Source organism: Lotus japonicus, chromosome 2, assembly GCF_012489685.1.
Source record: "Lotus japonicus ecotype B-129 chromosome 2, LjGifu_v1.2".
In the NCBI taxonomy this organism is placed as follows: domain Eukaryota; kingdom Viridiplantae; phylum Streptophyta; class Magnoliopsida; order Fabales; family Fabaceae; genus Lotus; species Lotus japonicus.
The window spans coordinates 27,039,314-27,050,844 of NC_080042.1; the positions used below are offsets into that span (position 1 = coordinate 27,039,314).

An 11,531-nucleotide genomic window follows, 5' to 3' on the forward strand; every position below is an offset into this window, starting at 1 on the left:
GCGCAGAACTCTGGAGTTCGAAGAAGGAGATCATGTATTTCTGAGAGTTACTCAGACGACGGGAGTTGGTCGAGCAATCAAGTCAAAGAAGCTTACGCCCAAGTTTATTGGACCGTATCAGATCACTCGTCGAATTGGACCAGTCGCTTACCAGATTGCACTACCTCCATTTCTATCAAATATTCATGATGTATTCCACGTGTCACAACTGAGGAAATATATTGCGGATCCGACACATGTTATCGAGCTGGATGACATTGAGTTGAAGGATGATCTGTCTTTCGAAACACCGCCAATTAGCATTGGTGACACCAGGATAAAACAGTTGAGAGGGAAAGAGATCGAGTTAGTGAAGGTCATTTGGAATAAAGACACTGGTGATGCGACATGGGAGCTGAAGGAGAAGATTCAAGAACAGTATCCAGAAATTTTTACTAACCCTTAAGTTTCGAGGTCGAAACTTTCTTTTTAGAGGGTAGTAATGTAAGGCCCGAGTTTTTAAGTTTATGCTAAGTGAATAAACTTCTTAATCACGATTAGGGTTGATGTAATGTGAAGGGAAACCTGAACGAAAGTTTATTAAATGAAATATATTTATGAAGGAGAAAGTTCAGGAAAAGTTCAAGGATTGCATTATGATCGATAAAAGTTATAGCACGAACGTTTTACGCTTAAACCTAGGTCAGAAACCTTAGTATATAGCTAATTTTCACTTTTAGGCACGATGGCAGTTAATTCCAAAAATCTTCAGAGAAATGTTAGAACTTCTCTTTTTCCATATATCACAATCGTTTCGAGGCGAAACTCTAGGATCTACGAACGTCCGATTCCAATCATCGGAAGTTTGCCGAAACCGAATCCCTGGTATTTCAAAACCCTAGAATTTCTCGACAATGAAGACTTTTTCTATTCAGAGCTTCAAATGAATATTCCACACGCGTACACCCATTTCTCTTGATGATTTCAATCTTTCTTCCGAAGGAAGTTTTCCATTCCAACATTCGATGCAAAAAGCAACTTATCGGGTAAAATAGTTTTATACCGACTATGCTTTAGTTGCCAAAAATACAAGGAGACCTCTTTATAGTTTTGGAACTCTTTTGCCAAAACATATCTATTGATTCATGGAGAATGAAGTCGGAAAAATCAGATTCGCGAAACTTTCATTTTCCCGCGAATTTCCAACCTTTATATATAGCAAAGAAAGGAAGAAAAACACAAATTCTCCTCCATTTTCTCTCCCAAAACCGCGGCCAAGAACAAGGAAGAAGGAAGAAGAGTTTTCTTCATCGTTTGCTTGATCGTCGATCAATCAGTTGCTACTTCAAGGCTTCGAGGTATAGTCGCTAATCCTTACCTCTGATCGCTTTTTCCATAGCTTTTCTGTAGACTTTTCTGAGCTGATAGTTTATGGGTTTTTGCAAAACTATCCTGAATCTTTCATTTCTGATTCTAAACCTCTTCTTTATGTGCCCAAGATCACTTCTGCCGGGTTAGATTTTCCGTTATGTCGCCGGAATTCCGCCGAAATCAATTTGAGCCTAAAATACCCATTTTTGGAGTTTTTGGTGTAAAGCTTCAACCTTTAGGCTGAAAACTATCGCCTTAGCTTAGTGCTAGTAGGATTAGTTGTCATAAACGTCGTTGGTGACGTCCCTGCAAAATTTTATTATTGGGATTTCAGTTTTGAAAAATCCTAAGTTAAAAATCATGACCAAAATACCCCTGCGACAGTTTTTGATCCGATAATTTTTCCGAGTTCAGAATACCCTTAGTTACGGCTTATGAAAGCATAGGAACCAAGTTTGATCGAAGAAAAATCGAGCCCCATAATTGCACAAAGTGGCCGAGCCCTATTAGGGGGGAGGAGGAAAATTTCCTTTTCCGAAAACTTGTCTTTCGCGCTAGTTTATCGTACCTTAGGGTATAGATTACTTCGAGTAACCTTAGTAAGTATCGATAGCTTAGTTTCCGATAGATTCTGATAGTATTCTGTGATTTTATTGTAAAGGTGCTTTTGAGGATTTCCCCGAGGACCAACACTTTGAGAGCGAGGAAGCACTAGTTGATCATTCTGGAGAACTTTCAGGTGAGGGCTTCTCACTGAATCTCTAGTTAATGCTTAGGGTCGATGTTTCGACATTGTTTACTGTTTATGCACTGGAATTGTGTGTGATTGGAAAATGTTTTCTGAGGCTTCGGCTGACAATGTAGATGATTCATCTACTGAATGTTTTTGAGATTGTCTTACATGCTATGTGCTATGTGGGTAATCTAGGATGTGTGGTGCATGCTTTATATGCTAAGTGCTAAGTGTTTATGATGCGATTTATTGATATATGACATGTTGTTGATTGTGATGATTTAAATATGCTCTGTACTGGAATCTGAAATTTTGAATGGTGAGAATAGCGGGCAGGTCATGCCGATTTTATTTTGAGAGTTTTGAGAAAGTTTGATAGGACGAACGAGGTTCGGGCCTTAATTTTGTTTAGTGGATCGAGACATCCTCTGGAAGCGACTTGGGATTGGGAGATCCTGAAAATGTATAAGACTTGCGATAAGACAAAATGGAATCTATTTTATAAAGAAAATTCATAAGACCTTAAATAACCTCAAAATCTTTAAGTAATGATAACAACCTCGAAGGAAGGCATTGGAAGTCAAATCATAGTTTTGGAAAAACGAGGAGTGTCGTCGGATCCAAGTGTTGAGTTTGTTGTTGTGCTGTTGGAGCAGCGTTTGTTGTTGTGCTGTTGGAGCAGCGTTTATTGTTGTGCTGTTGGAGCAGCGTTTGTTATTGTGCTGTTGGAGCAGCGTTTGTTGTGGTGCTGTTGGAGCAGCTATGTGTCGTTATGAAGTGTGTCTTTTGGTCGCAGAATCGACTTTACCTTAGGGTAAGCTTTTAGAGACTTTAACTTCCCTAGAACACGTGGCGACGTGTCGAGTGAGGACGGAGACGTTGTTTGACTAATCATTTTGCATACATGCAACATTAATGAGGTATTAACACAGGACGTACTCTGGACCTCGTCGGTTTCCAAAATGGTCATAAGACCCGGAATGCCGTGAAAGAGCGTTTGTAGACGTCTCTTGTAGCAGACCGAAATGGCAGACCTACGGGTTTACTGCTGATCTGACTACCCCTGTTGGAGTAAGAGGCACGCGGGCCGAAATGGCTCCACCGTGGCTGGTGTTAGGGCTGATCCGTTTGATGTCCATCCCTTTCCGGAATGCATGTGGTTGACTGGGTTAACCTGCATACATATCATGCAACATACATACTAATTTAGTTGTTGAGTGTGATTGGTAATTGTTAAACCTATTTGGAACATGCTATCTGCTATTATTGTGTTTATGTTATTGTGGGACATGCAACCCTAGGAATGACATCTTTAGCTATAAGCCTAAGTGGCTATCTATTATTTGTACCTATTGGGTTTATTATCTACATAGTTCTTTAGAGTTGACCCTCGCGTCTTCTGTGTGTGCTTTGGCGGACAACGCCTTTTGTCAGATGAGTATTGCGGACTGGTTCACCATGGTCCACCCTTCGGGGGGGATTAGGTACGAGATGATAGATCAGGACGACCCCGGGTCGTGGGTGGTTGACCCCGCGAGCCACCGAGCGACGTATTCGGGGCGCATCATGGAGGACCACGTGGACAGTGGAGGACTCTTGAGGTCATGAGTGTTGAGGCGATGCTCTATCAGCTTCAACTTGCCACCGGGCGTTCACTGCGGACCAGGATTCGGAGGAGCACCGCCGCCACCGTCATCTTCAGAGGAGGAGGATCCCTCAGAGGAGATTCCAGTGGGAGTGCCTTCGGCAGGGTCTAGTGCACCCTCTGTTGCGATCATTGATGATCAGGGTTCGGGCCCTAAGCCCGTGAGTCCAGCATCAGAGCGCACTGCGGTTGCGAGGGGAGGACGGATAGGGCTGGTAGACTTGGTCGTTCTGGATTCTGATTCAGACGACGATCATGCGAGCACATAGTTTTGAGTGTTGGTATGAGCTCCTCGAGTTAGGATTAGTGTAGGAGTAGAGTTTTAGCTCTGACAGTCTTGCTTCATTTGTTACTTAGGGGACAGGGTAGATCCGCCTATAGCTTTTTGTGTGGTTTCCTTACGGGAATCACAGAGAGTTGGTTGGACTTAGGAGGTCTTATTTTCAGGCCATTGGGTCAGCTGATTCTCAGTTTTGAGGGATGGTGTTGCGGGCACTTCACCCTTTTCATTTGGTTTGTATATATTGCCTACGGGCGTTGCACTTTTCTTTCCGTCACTGGAGGTTACTCGTGACGAGGTTGTTACTTACAGCGGGGGCTGTTTATATATCGTATATTAGTTCTATTGCTTTTCGCTTTTGGGTTTTATTTAATTCAGTCTTGTCTTAGTTATTATCGAAAAAAAAAAGTATTTCACGTTTTTCCGCATTAAGTTTACTTTTGGTTACTAAAGTGACGCCACCGAAATCGGGGTGTTACAATTTCGATGGTCAAAAACTGCTCAGCGAGCGAAAGAGTACCAATATACTTGGAAACTTATAGTTTCCCGGCTTATCCTTTATATAGCCAAACAACAAACTACTCATCGAGAAAAAGAGTACCAACGTACTTAGAAACTTATAGTTTCCTGGCTTATCCTTTAGATAGTCAAACAACAAAACTGCTCATTGAGAAAAGTGCCAAAGCACACAGGGTTTTCCCCATAACTTGGATACGTCAACACTTCCCATTTTCCAAAACATAATTCTAAGCCTTAAGATTTCTTCCGAGATTGTTATCATTGTTTAAAGTGTTCGGATGTTGTTTAATGAATTATGAATTTTCTTTGTAAAAAGGTTTCCCTTTATTTTTGTCTCAACCTCTATAAGTTTAAAAGATCCCATCAAACCAAATGATTCCCTGAGAAGGTCTCAATCCATTAAAACAATAAGGGCTCGAACCTCGGTTCGTCTCATCAAACTTTCTCCCAAAATCTCGTCACTAGTATGGCATAACTGACCTGTAACATCCCGACTTTCGGAGCGTCACTTTAGTAACCAAAGATTTCCTCCGTCGAACCTTTGAGCAAAAGATAGCGAAATTCAACCAAATCAAGTCAGAACTAACCAAACAATATTCACTAACGTTAGACGAAGCATTATAAGCTCCAGAGTACGATAACCTAACATGAGAAGACGAGTTTTCGCGAAAAGAGAAATTTTCTCCCCCCTTGGAGGTGCTCTCGGCCGTGCACATCAAGAATGTGTTCCGGTGTTTTTTCTTCGATCAAACTTGATTCCTAGGTTATCATGGGTCGTGTCTAGGGTAAATTAAAGCTCGAAAAAATTATCGGGTCGAAAACTAAAATAGGGACAATTTGGTCAAGGTTTTTAGCTCAGAAATTCAAAGTTTGAATTTTGAAAAATAAATTTGCTCTCACCTCTCACCATAAATCACTCCTCTCACCTGATATGCTTCCAGGCCGCATATTGTAATTTTGTGGAGCAAAGACATAAGCAATTAGTGAAGGAGATAGACCATTAAATAAGAAAGGTAGTTACGGCTTACAAAAGACACCAAAAAGGATCATACAGAAGAGTAATCGCACTTATGAATACTATATTTACAACCAATCTCCAAAAATGAAAGCTTCCATTATTCATTATTTTATGAAACGTGAAGAAGCTTCAAATAGCATGTGATATGAGAACAAAAGAACTCAATCAAGGACGTTCGTTCATGTTATCTTCTCTATATGCTTTGGCTTTCTCAATTGACTCCATTGCTTCTTCAAACGATTTCTGAGTGCAAAATAAAATTATACAAGTGCAAATGAATAATTCAGTATCATTATTTTAAGTTAACATGGGAAGTTTGAAAAATTATAGAACATAAACTTCCAACAATAAATTTGTAAACACTTATAAACAAAAGGAAAACTGGCAATATAGTAACTGAAGAAAAATAAGTAGACATAATACGTTGTCTTTTGCAGCCATGCTATCAATACAAGAAATGATGAAATATGCCATATATATTTCAAGTTTTACCCACCCCATCTTTTCAACCAACGGTCACATTAAAATCCTGGGTCACCACTCCGAAGATGGTTTTAGGTGGGTTAGTCTCATGGCATTTGAGGATACCCAGTTAATGAACCAAAAGAAATATCAGTTGCATGCGACATGTTATGATTCTATAGAAATATTTTAAAGTAGTTCTTCTTTGGGATAGAGTTATAGAGTTAGACCTAACTCTAATTCAAAATGGGATAAGAGCCTATCCTAAATCAGCTAAAGGGACCAAACAATAGCTGTCCAAAAATCAACCTGACTCTGAATTTCTCAGTGCAACCAACTTGGCCCCCAAAAGGCTTGGGCAGTTCTCACCTCATGTGGTACCAAATTCAAGACTACAGTATTAGTATCAATGTACCCAGTACCCTTTGTTGTAAGAATCTAGATAAATTGGGACATAACATCCAAGATTCATTTGAAATTACATAATAAATTTGAATGTCATGTTTGTATTTGAAATTTAAAAATTCATGAAGCCTCTCAGCTAAACTTAGTTGAAAGCTACTTCCAAGGTCTTAATGCAAAACAAATGAAGCTAGTTGTGGTAGTTTGGTATGGGGTGTGAAGGTAAAGAAACTTGGCACGAAAATGTGAAATTCTGAAACCAGTAGCTCAATTCCAGAAATGCAGAAGCTTAACTTGTGTTAAGAACAGATTGGAGTTACTGAATAATTATACAAACACCGGTTTCTGAGAGCCAGTCTCTCCTAATTCTGGAATTTTGAGAGTCCGGCTTCTCCTTTAAGACATAACCCGAATTTATGAATGATCCCCCATAGGGTACAACTCCCTATTTATAACTAATCCTAATCAGTTTATTAAATATAACTGCTATAATTAGACAACAAACACATCTGACTACTAATTATTAACTTCCCAACTGCCACATAACTGATTACTAACTATTAACTTCCCAAACTACCCTATCAACTTGATAGCATTCAATCAGTCCAGAGCTCTCAGCCTAGCCAAACTGAGTAGCTTACTCCAGTTTCACTTAGTTAGAGAAACTTGATATCCATGACCATACCTATAAGGCTCGGTTTGGTATGGTGCAAAAATCAGGGTTAAAAATTCGGGGATCAGTCTTCAATACAATTTTACTAATAAAACTGATCCATGAAATTTGTACCCGTATGTTTACCCTCATACTAAATTCACCCTAAGGTGAGTGTTGATGGAGTGATTTTCTAAGATTTTTCCTTGCTCTGAGCATTGTTACTTGAGATAGCGAAAAACTTCATTGTGGGAAAAACCAAGTGGGGAAATGATAACTGATAAGTACCCTTCTATAACTTGAGTATCCAAGATAAGAAATAAACAGAAATGCGAGAATTAGTAATCCATATAAACATGAGAGTTGAGGAAGAAAGCAACATGCAGAGGGAAAAGGGCTTGGCATTCTGTTCGGCCAGAAGGGAAGAAAAATCGGAGAGAGGGGTAAGCAAGAATTCAATTTAGGAGTGGGATTTGAGAGGAAGGGAGCCCTAAAAAAACAGGCAATCTCCGTAATTTCTAATTTCCGTTTTTGTAGTTCCTGGGCTAATCCCCAATTTTCTGCAATATGAGATTGGGTTTATATCTGACAGTAAGTGATCATATTGGAAGTATATGGCAGCATGCGCGGAAGCTTCAATTTGAAGGAGATGCTCAGTTTGTTTACAGGTGCATCAAACAGAACTTGGAGAATGTAATGATACAATTTTGTAAACATCTGATTATTTTAATAGTTTTAAATGTGGTTATGGTCCACATAACTGTAGTATCGTGGCTGAGTTAGTAGCTACATTTGCTAGAAAAAGTGATTTTTGCATCTTACTAGAGGATTCACCAAACTTCATTTCCTCTCTTTTGACCCAAATATTTGTGACACAATTATAATATCAACTTTCAAAATTAATCTGGATAGGAGAATGAAACAAAGGCGATCATAGACAGGTAGCAGTACATCAAAGATTGAAAGGTTAAAAAAAAGAAGAGAAAATCAAAAGCTTACCCCAGAATTTTGCATCTTCCATAAAGAGTCTCCACTTGTATCAATGACAACTATCCCACCTAATATAGCTCTGGATGAAAATCTTCCATCAGATAATCAGTAAAATATTGTTAAACTCAGAAGCTAAACACTTTACAGTTATTCATAGATACAGATTAAAGATAACAATCAAGGAGATAGAAAAAAATTGGTTTGTTGCTTACTGTTAAGAGTTAGGGCTATGAGTTAAACGTAGATTATTGTGTGCATGGACCTGACCCACATGTACTTGTATTTCATACTTTGTACTTCACTTCTATCTAGTATCATATATGTATATATATGGGGATGTATTTTATGAGAAAGAAGTTCTTATATGAATATAAGAATGAATCATGACCCTTAGATCTCTAATTATGGATGGCCAAGATCAAAACTATTTAATGGTTACATGACTACTTAAAAATGTTTAAAAAGTCACATGACTTCATGTTTTAATCTTGACCATTCATGATCAGATTCAACGGTCATGATTTATTCATATGTTCTCATCTAAGAACATCTTTCTCATAAGATACACCCTATATACTGCACCTAGCAGTGTATTCCATTAGAGTATCCCAATATCTCCCACTCTCGCTCATATATATATATATCTCCCCTTCAATTCTTTTCCATCTTTACACTTATGTAGCATCCCTAGAAGATCCTTTTGCATGTTGTAACATCCTCAACAATATTGATCCAATAAGGTTTATATTCTTGAGCCCAATGTCCTGATATGATAAGTTGTAGTCAATTTTTTTTATCAAGGAGAATTGTTGAATAGATCAAGTGGTAAGAGCTAGGGGACATAAGGGTTGGGGGAATGGAGGGTGAAGGGGCCAGGGTTTAAACCCTGGTGAAGGAACTAATTTACTAACGTTACTAACAACTAACATTTGCAGTCAAAAAAAAAAAAGTTAACATCAGGGAGAATTGTTGAAATTATGCCTATATCTGGACATTGATTATCTCAGTTCACATACAAGTTTAGGTCATTTTTATCAATTAGATATCTGAATGAGAATCTGGATTCAGCCTATAAAGTACATATTCTAGCAGCTTCTGTCTTTTACTGTTTGAACACAGGCTCTGTATTGAATTCATATACCAGTATACAGAAGAGAGTGAAAAACCACATATCCTCCATAACATCCTACACTCTTTCTCTTTCACACAAGCCTACTTAAAATATGGACCTCAAACAACAAAAGCACTTTTCACCTCTCACTCTCTGCACGTTAGCACAAAGGGAGAGGGCGAACGAAAGAAAGAGAAGTTTAAAGTCATGAAGCTTGAGGACTCGTCTTGCATGGACGGTTCACAATTATTAAAGGTGTATGTAAGAAAAAATAGGGTGGGCAGCAGGGGATCACAACCTTGAGTCCTAATTATGTAACTAACAGCTGTTAGATAACGAACTACTACATGAGGGAGGGAGGCATTTAAATAGGAGGAGGATGGGAATAGGGAGAGCATATGAATTGTTATCAGGATCTGAGTGGGAAGTGTACTGGTCTCTCGAATACCAGTTAGATATTGTAGTTCTTGTGGAGTGCTCATCTACTACCTTTTTCTTTTTTTTGATAAGCCATCTACTACCTTTTCTATTATCACATCCATGTAGACATAGGAGAGTAGTTCAGCAATAAAGAGTCATTTTGTGTTCCTGGTTCCTAATTTGTTCCAATTCTATCAACAGGATGACTATATACAAGTTGAAAGGGCTCCTAAATACATATAACAGATTTATTCAACTCTGAGGAGTTGCGAATAAAAATCATGAAAATACTTGTAAGGTTATTATTGTGAGGGCAGTGTGGTATCTCGAGTCTGAGATCAAAACATGCATGAGAGGAAGAAGTCATACTACTGCAGTTATTGAACTAAAATTGAAATATTGTGTCTTGATTCAGAAAAGAAGACTAGAAATTTGATTACTGAGTTCATCTTTCCTAACCAAATATGCATAAACATGATTCTACAAACAACTAACATGTTGAAAACACAATAATATCTTCACTCTAGGATAGTCCCCAATCCCCATATATTCCTACATACTACACCCTCCGGTCACTATTATAAGCAAAAGTTAGTTTTGTAGGTTCATTCAATAAATAATGTATGTGACCATTTTAATGACTACATACATCATTTATTGAATGAACCTAAAAAGTGCTTATAATAGTGACCGGAGGGTGTATACTTGAGGTTTTCTTGAACTGTCCGAATACTTAAGTGAACATAATTGAAACTCCTGTTACAGCATTGCCACCCATTCAAGTTTTCTCTCTCTTATTTCATCTTAAGTTGACTAACTCCTATAATTTTCTCTAGAAACAAACAGCAAATGCAGAAAACGAAGGGCCCGTGATTGCTCAGAAAGAAAGCACGCATTATTAACTGCGATGAAAATTTAACTAACATATTCTCAAACACACACAATTAATCCACCAAACATAAAAATTCGGGAATCAAATTTCAAAAGCAAAAATGTTTCAGCGAAAACACTAATAAGGAAAATGAAGGAGAGCAATTAACAACAACAATCATAAAGAAGCAGAAATTAACACAAGGAAAATGAATTACGCTGCGAAGCCAAGACTGAGAAGAGAAGATCGCGCCGTCAAAATCCGGATAGCGAGTTCAAACTTGGATGCGAAGCCACCAGCATTGAACCCGGACCTTGGTTTATAATAATCGTAGTTGGTCTCGTTCCTAGCGTGTCCGTAGCTATACTGAGAATAATAATGGTTGCTGCTGCTGCTGCCGGCGGCGGAGCGCCACCGCGAGTTGTAGTCGGCGCGCTTGCGATCGTCCATGAGGACATCGTAAGCCTCAGAGACCTGCTTGAATCGAAGGGTGGCACTGTCCCTGACAGGCTTGGGCGATTGGGAATGCTTGTCGGGGTGGAATTGAAACGCCAGTTTCTTGAACGCCGCTTTGATTTCCTCCTTGGTTGCGGTTCTGTGCAAACCTAGAACCTTGTAATGATCCATCGTTGATGGATTCGATCACGAATGAATTTCTTTTCCTTTCGCCGGAAAGTGGTGGTGACGGCGGAGAGGTGGAAAATGGAGAACCGTTCTGGTCTGTGACGGCCAACAGCAGCGAGATTGGGAGTCGGAAGAAGAGGTTTTTCATCGCGCGCAGCAATACGTCGTGGCAACGCTCTCGCCACTTCTTCACTTCGTCGCTTAATTAATATTAAAGGGTTAAATGTGTTCTCCGTCCCTGAACTTTGAGCGAGTTTTGATTTCTGTCTCTCGCCGGAAAATCTTCTTAGCGTCATCTTCTTAGTGACACGTCAGCATTTCCGTTTGCTCAATTAAGGGAGATGGATGGAAGGGTTTTAATCGACCGTTTTAGAAACATGAGGGAGTTTGACAGCACATTTTAAACACCGGGGATGTAGACCGCTCATTTATGAAACATCAAGGTCTCAAACTG

The 11,531-nt window shown here is 39.2% G+C and overlaps 1 protein-coding gene across 2 annotated transcripts; it reads right to left on the reverse strand.

The window, feature by feature from the left end:
* Positions 1-5,507: 5,507 nt before the first annotated feature.
* LOC130737857 (chaperone protein dnaJ 72) lies at positions 5,508-11,276 on the reverse strand. Of its 2 annotated transcripts, none has more exons than XM_057589714.1 (3): positions 10,671-11,276; positions 8,061-8,142; positions 5,508-5,788 (listed from the first exon to the last, which is right to left on the reverse strand). In XM_057589714.1, exons 1-3 carry the CDS (start codon positions 11,078-11,080, stop codon positions 5,711-5,713), a joined length of 570 nt encoding a protein of 189 aa, XP_057445697.1. In that variant the 5' UTR covers positions 11,081-11,276; the 3' UTR covers positions 5,508-5,710. The 2 variants fall into 2 exon arrangements, with proteins under 2 accessions (XP_057445697.1, XP_057445698.1); XM_057589715.1 differs by having other exon boundaries at positions 8,061-8,130; positions 10,671-11,274.
* Between the last annotated feature and the right edge of the window lie 255 nt (positions 11,277-11,531).

Excerpts from the sequence above, each read along its gene's own strand:
- LOC130737857 (XM_057589714.1), bottom strand. The coding sequence starts at position 11,080 with ATGGATCATTACAAGGTTCTAGGTTTGCACAGAACCGCAACCAAGGAG. Across the intron at positions 8,143-10,670 it reads CTCAGTCTTGGCTTCGCAGC|ATTTTCATCCAGAGCTATAT; the intron begins GTAATTCATTTT and ends ATCTGATGGAAG. Across the intron at positions 5,789-8,060 it reads GGAAGATGCAAAATTCTGGG|AAATCGTTTGAAGAAGCAAT; the intron begins GTAAGCTTTTGA and ends TTTTGCACTCAG.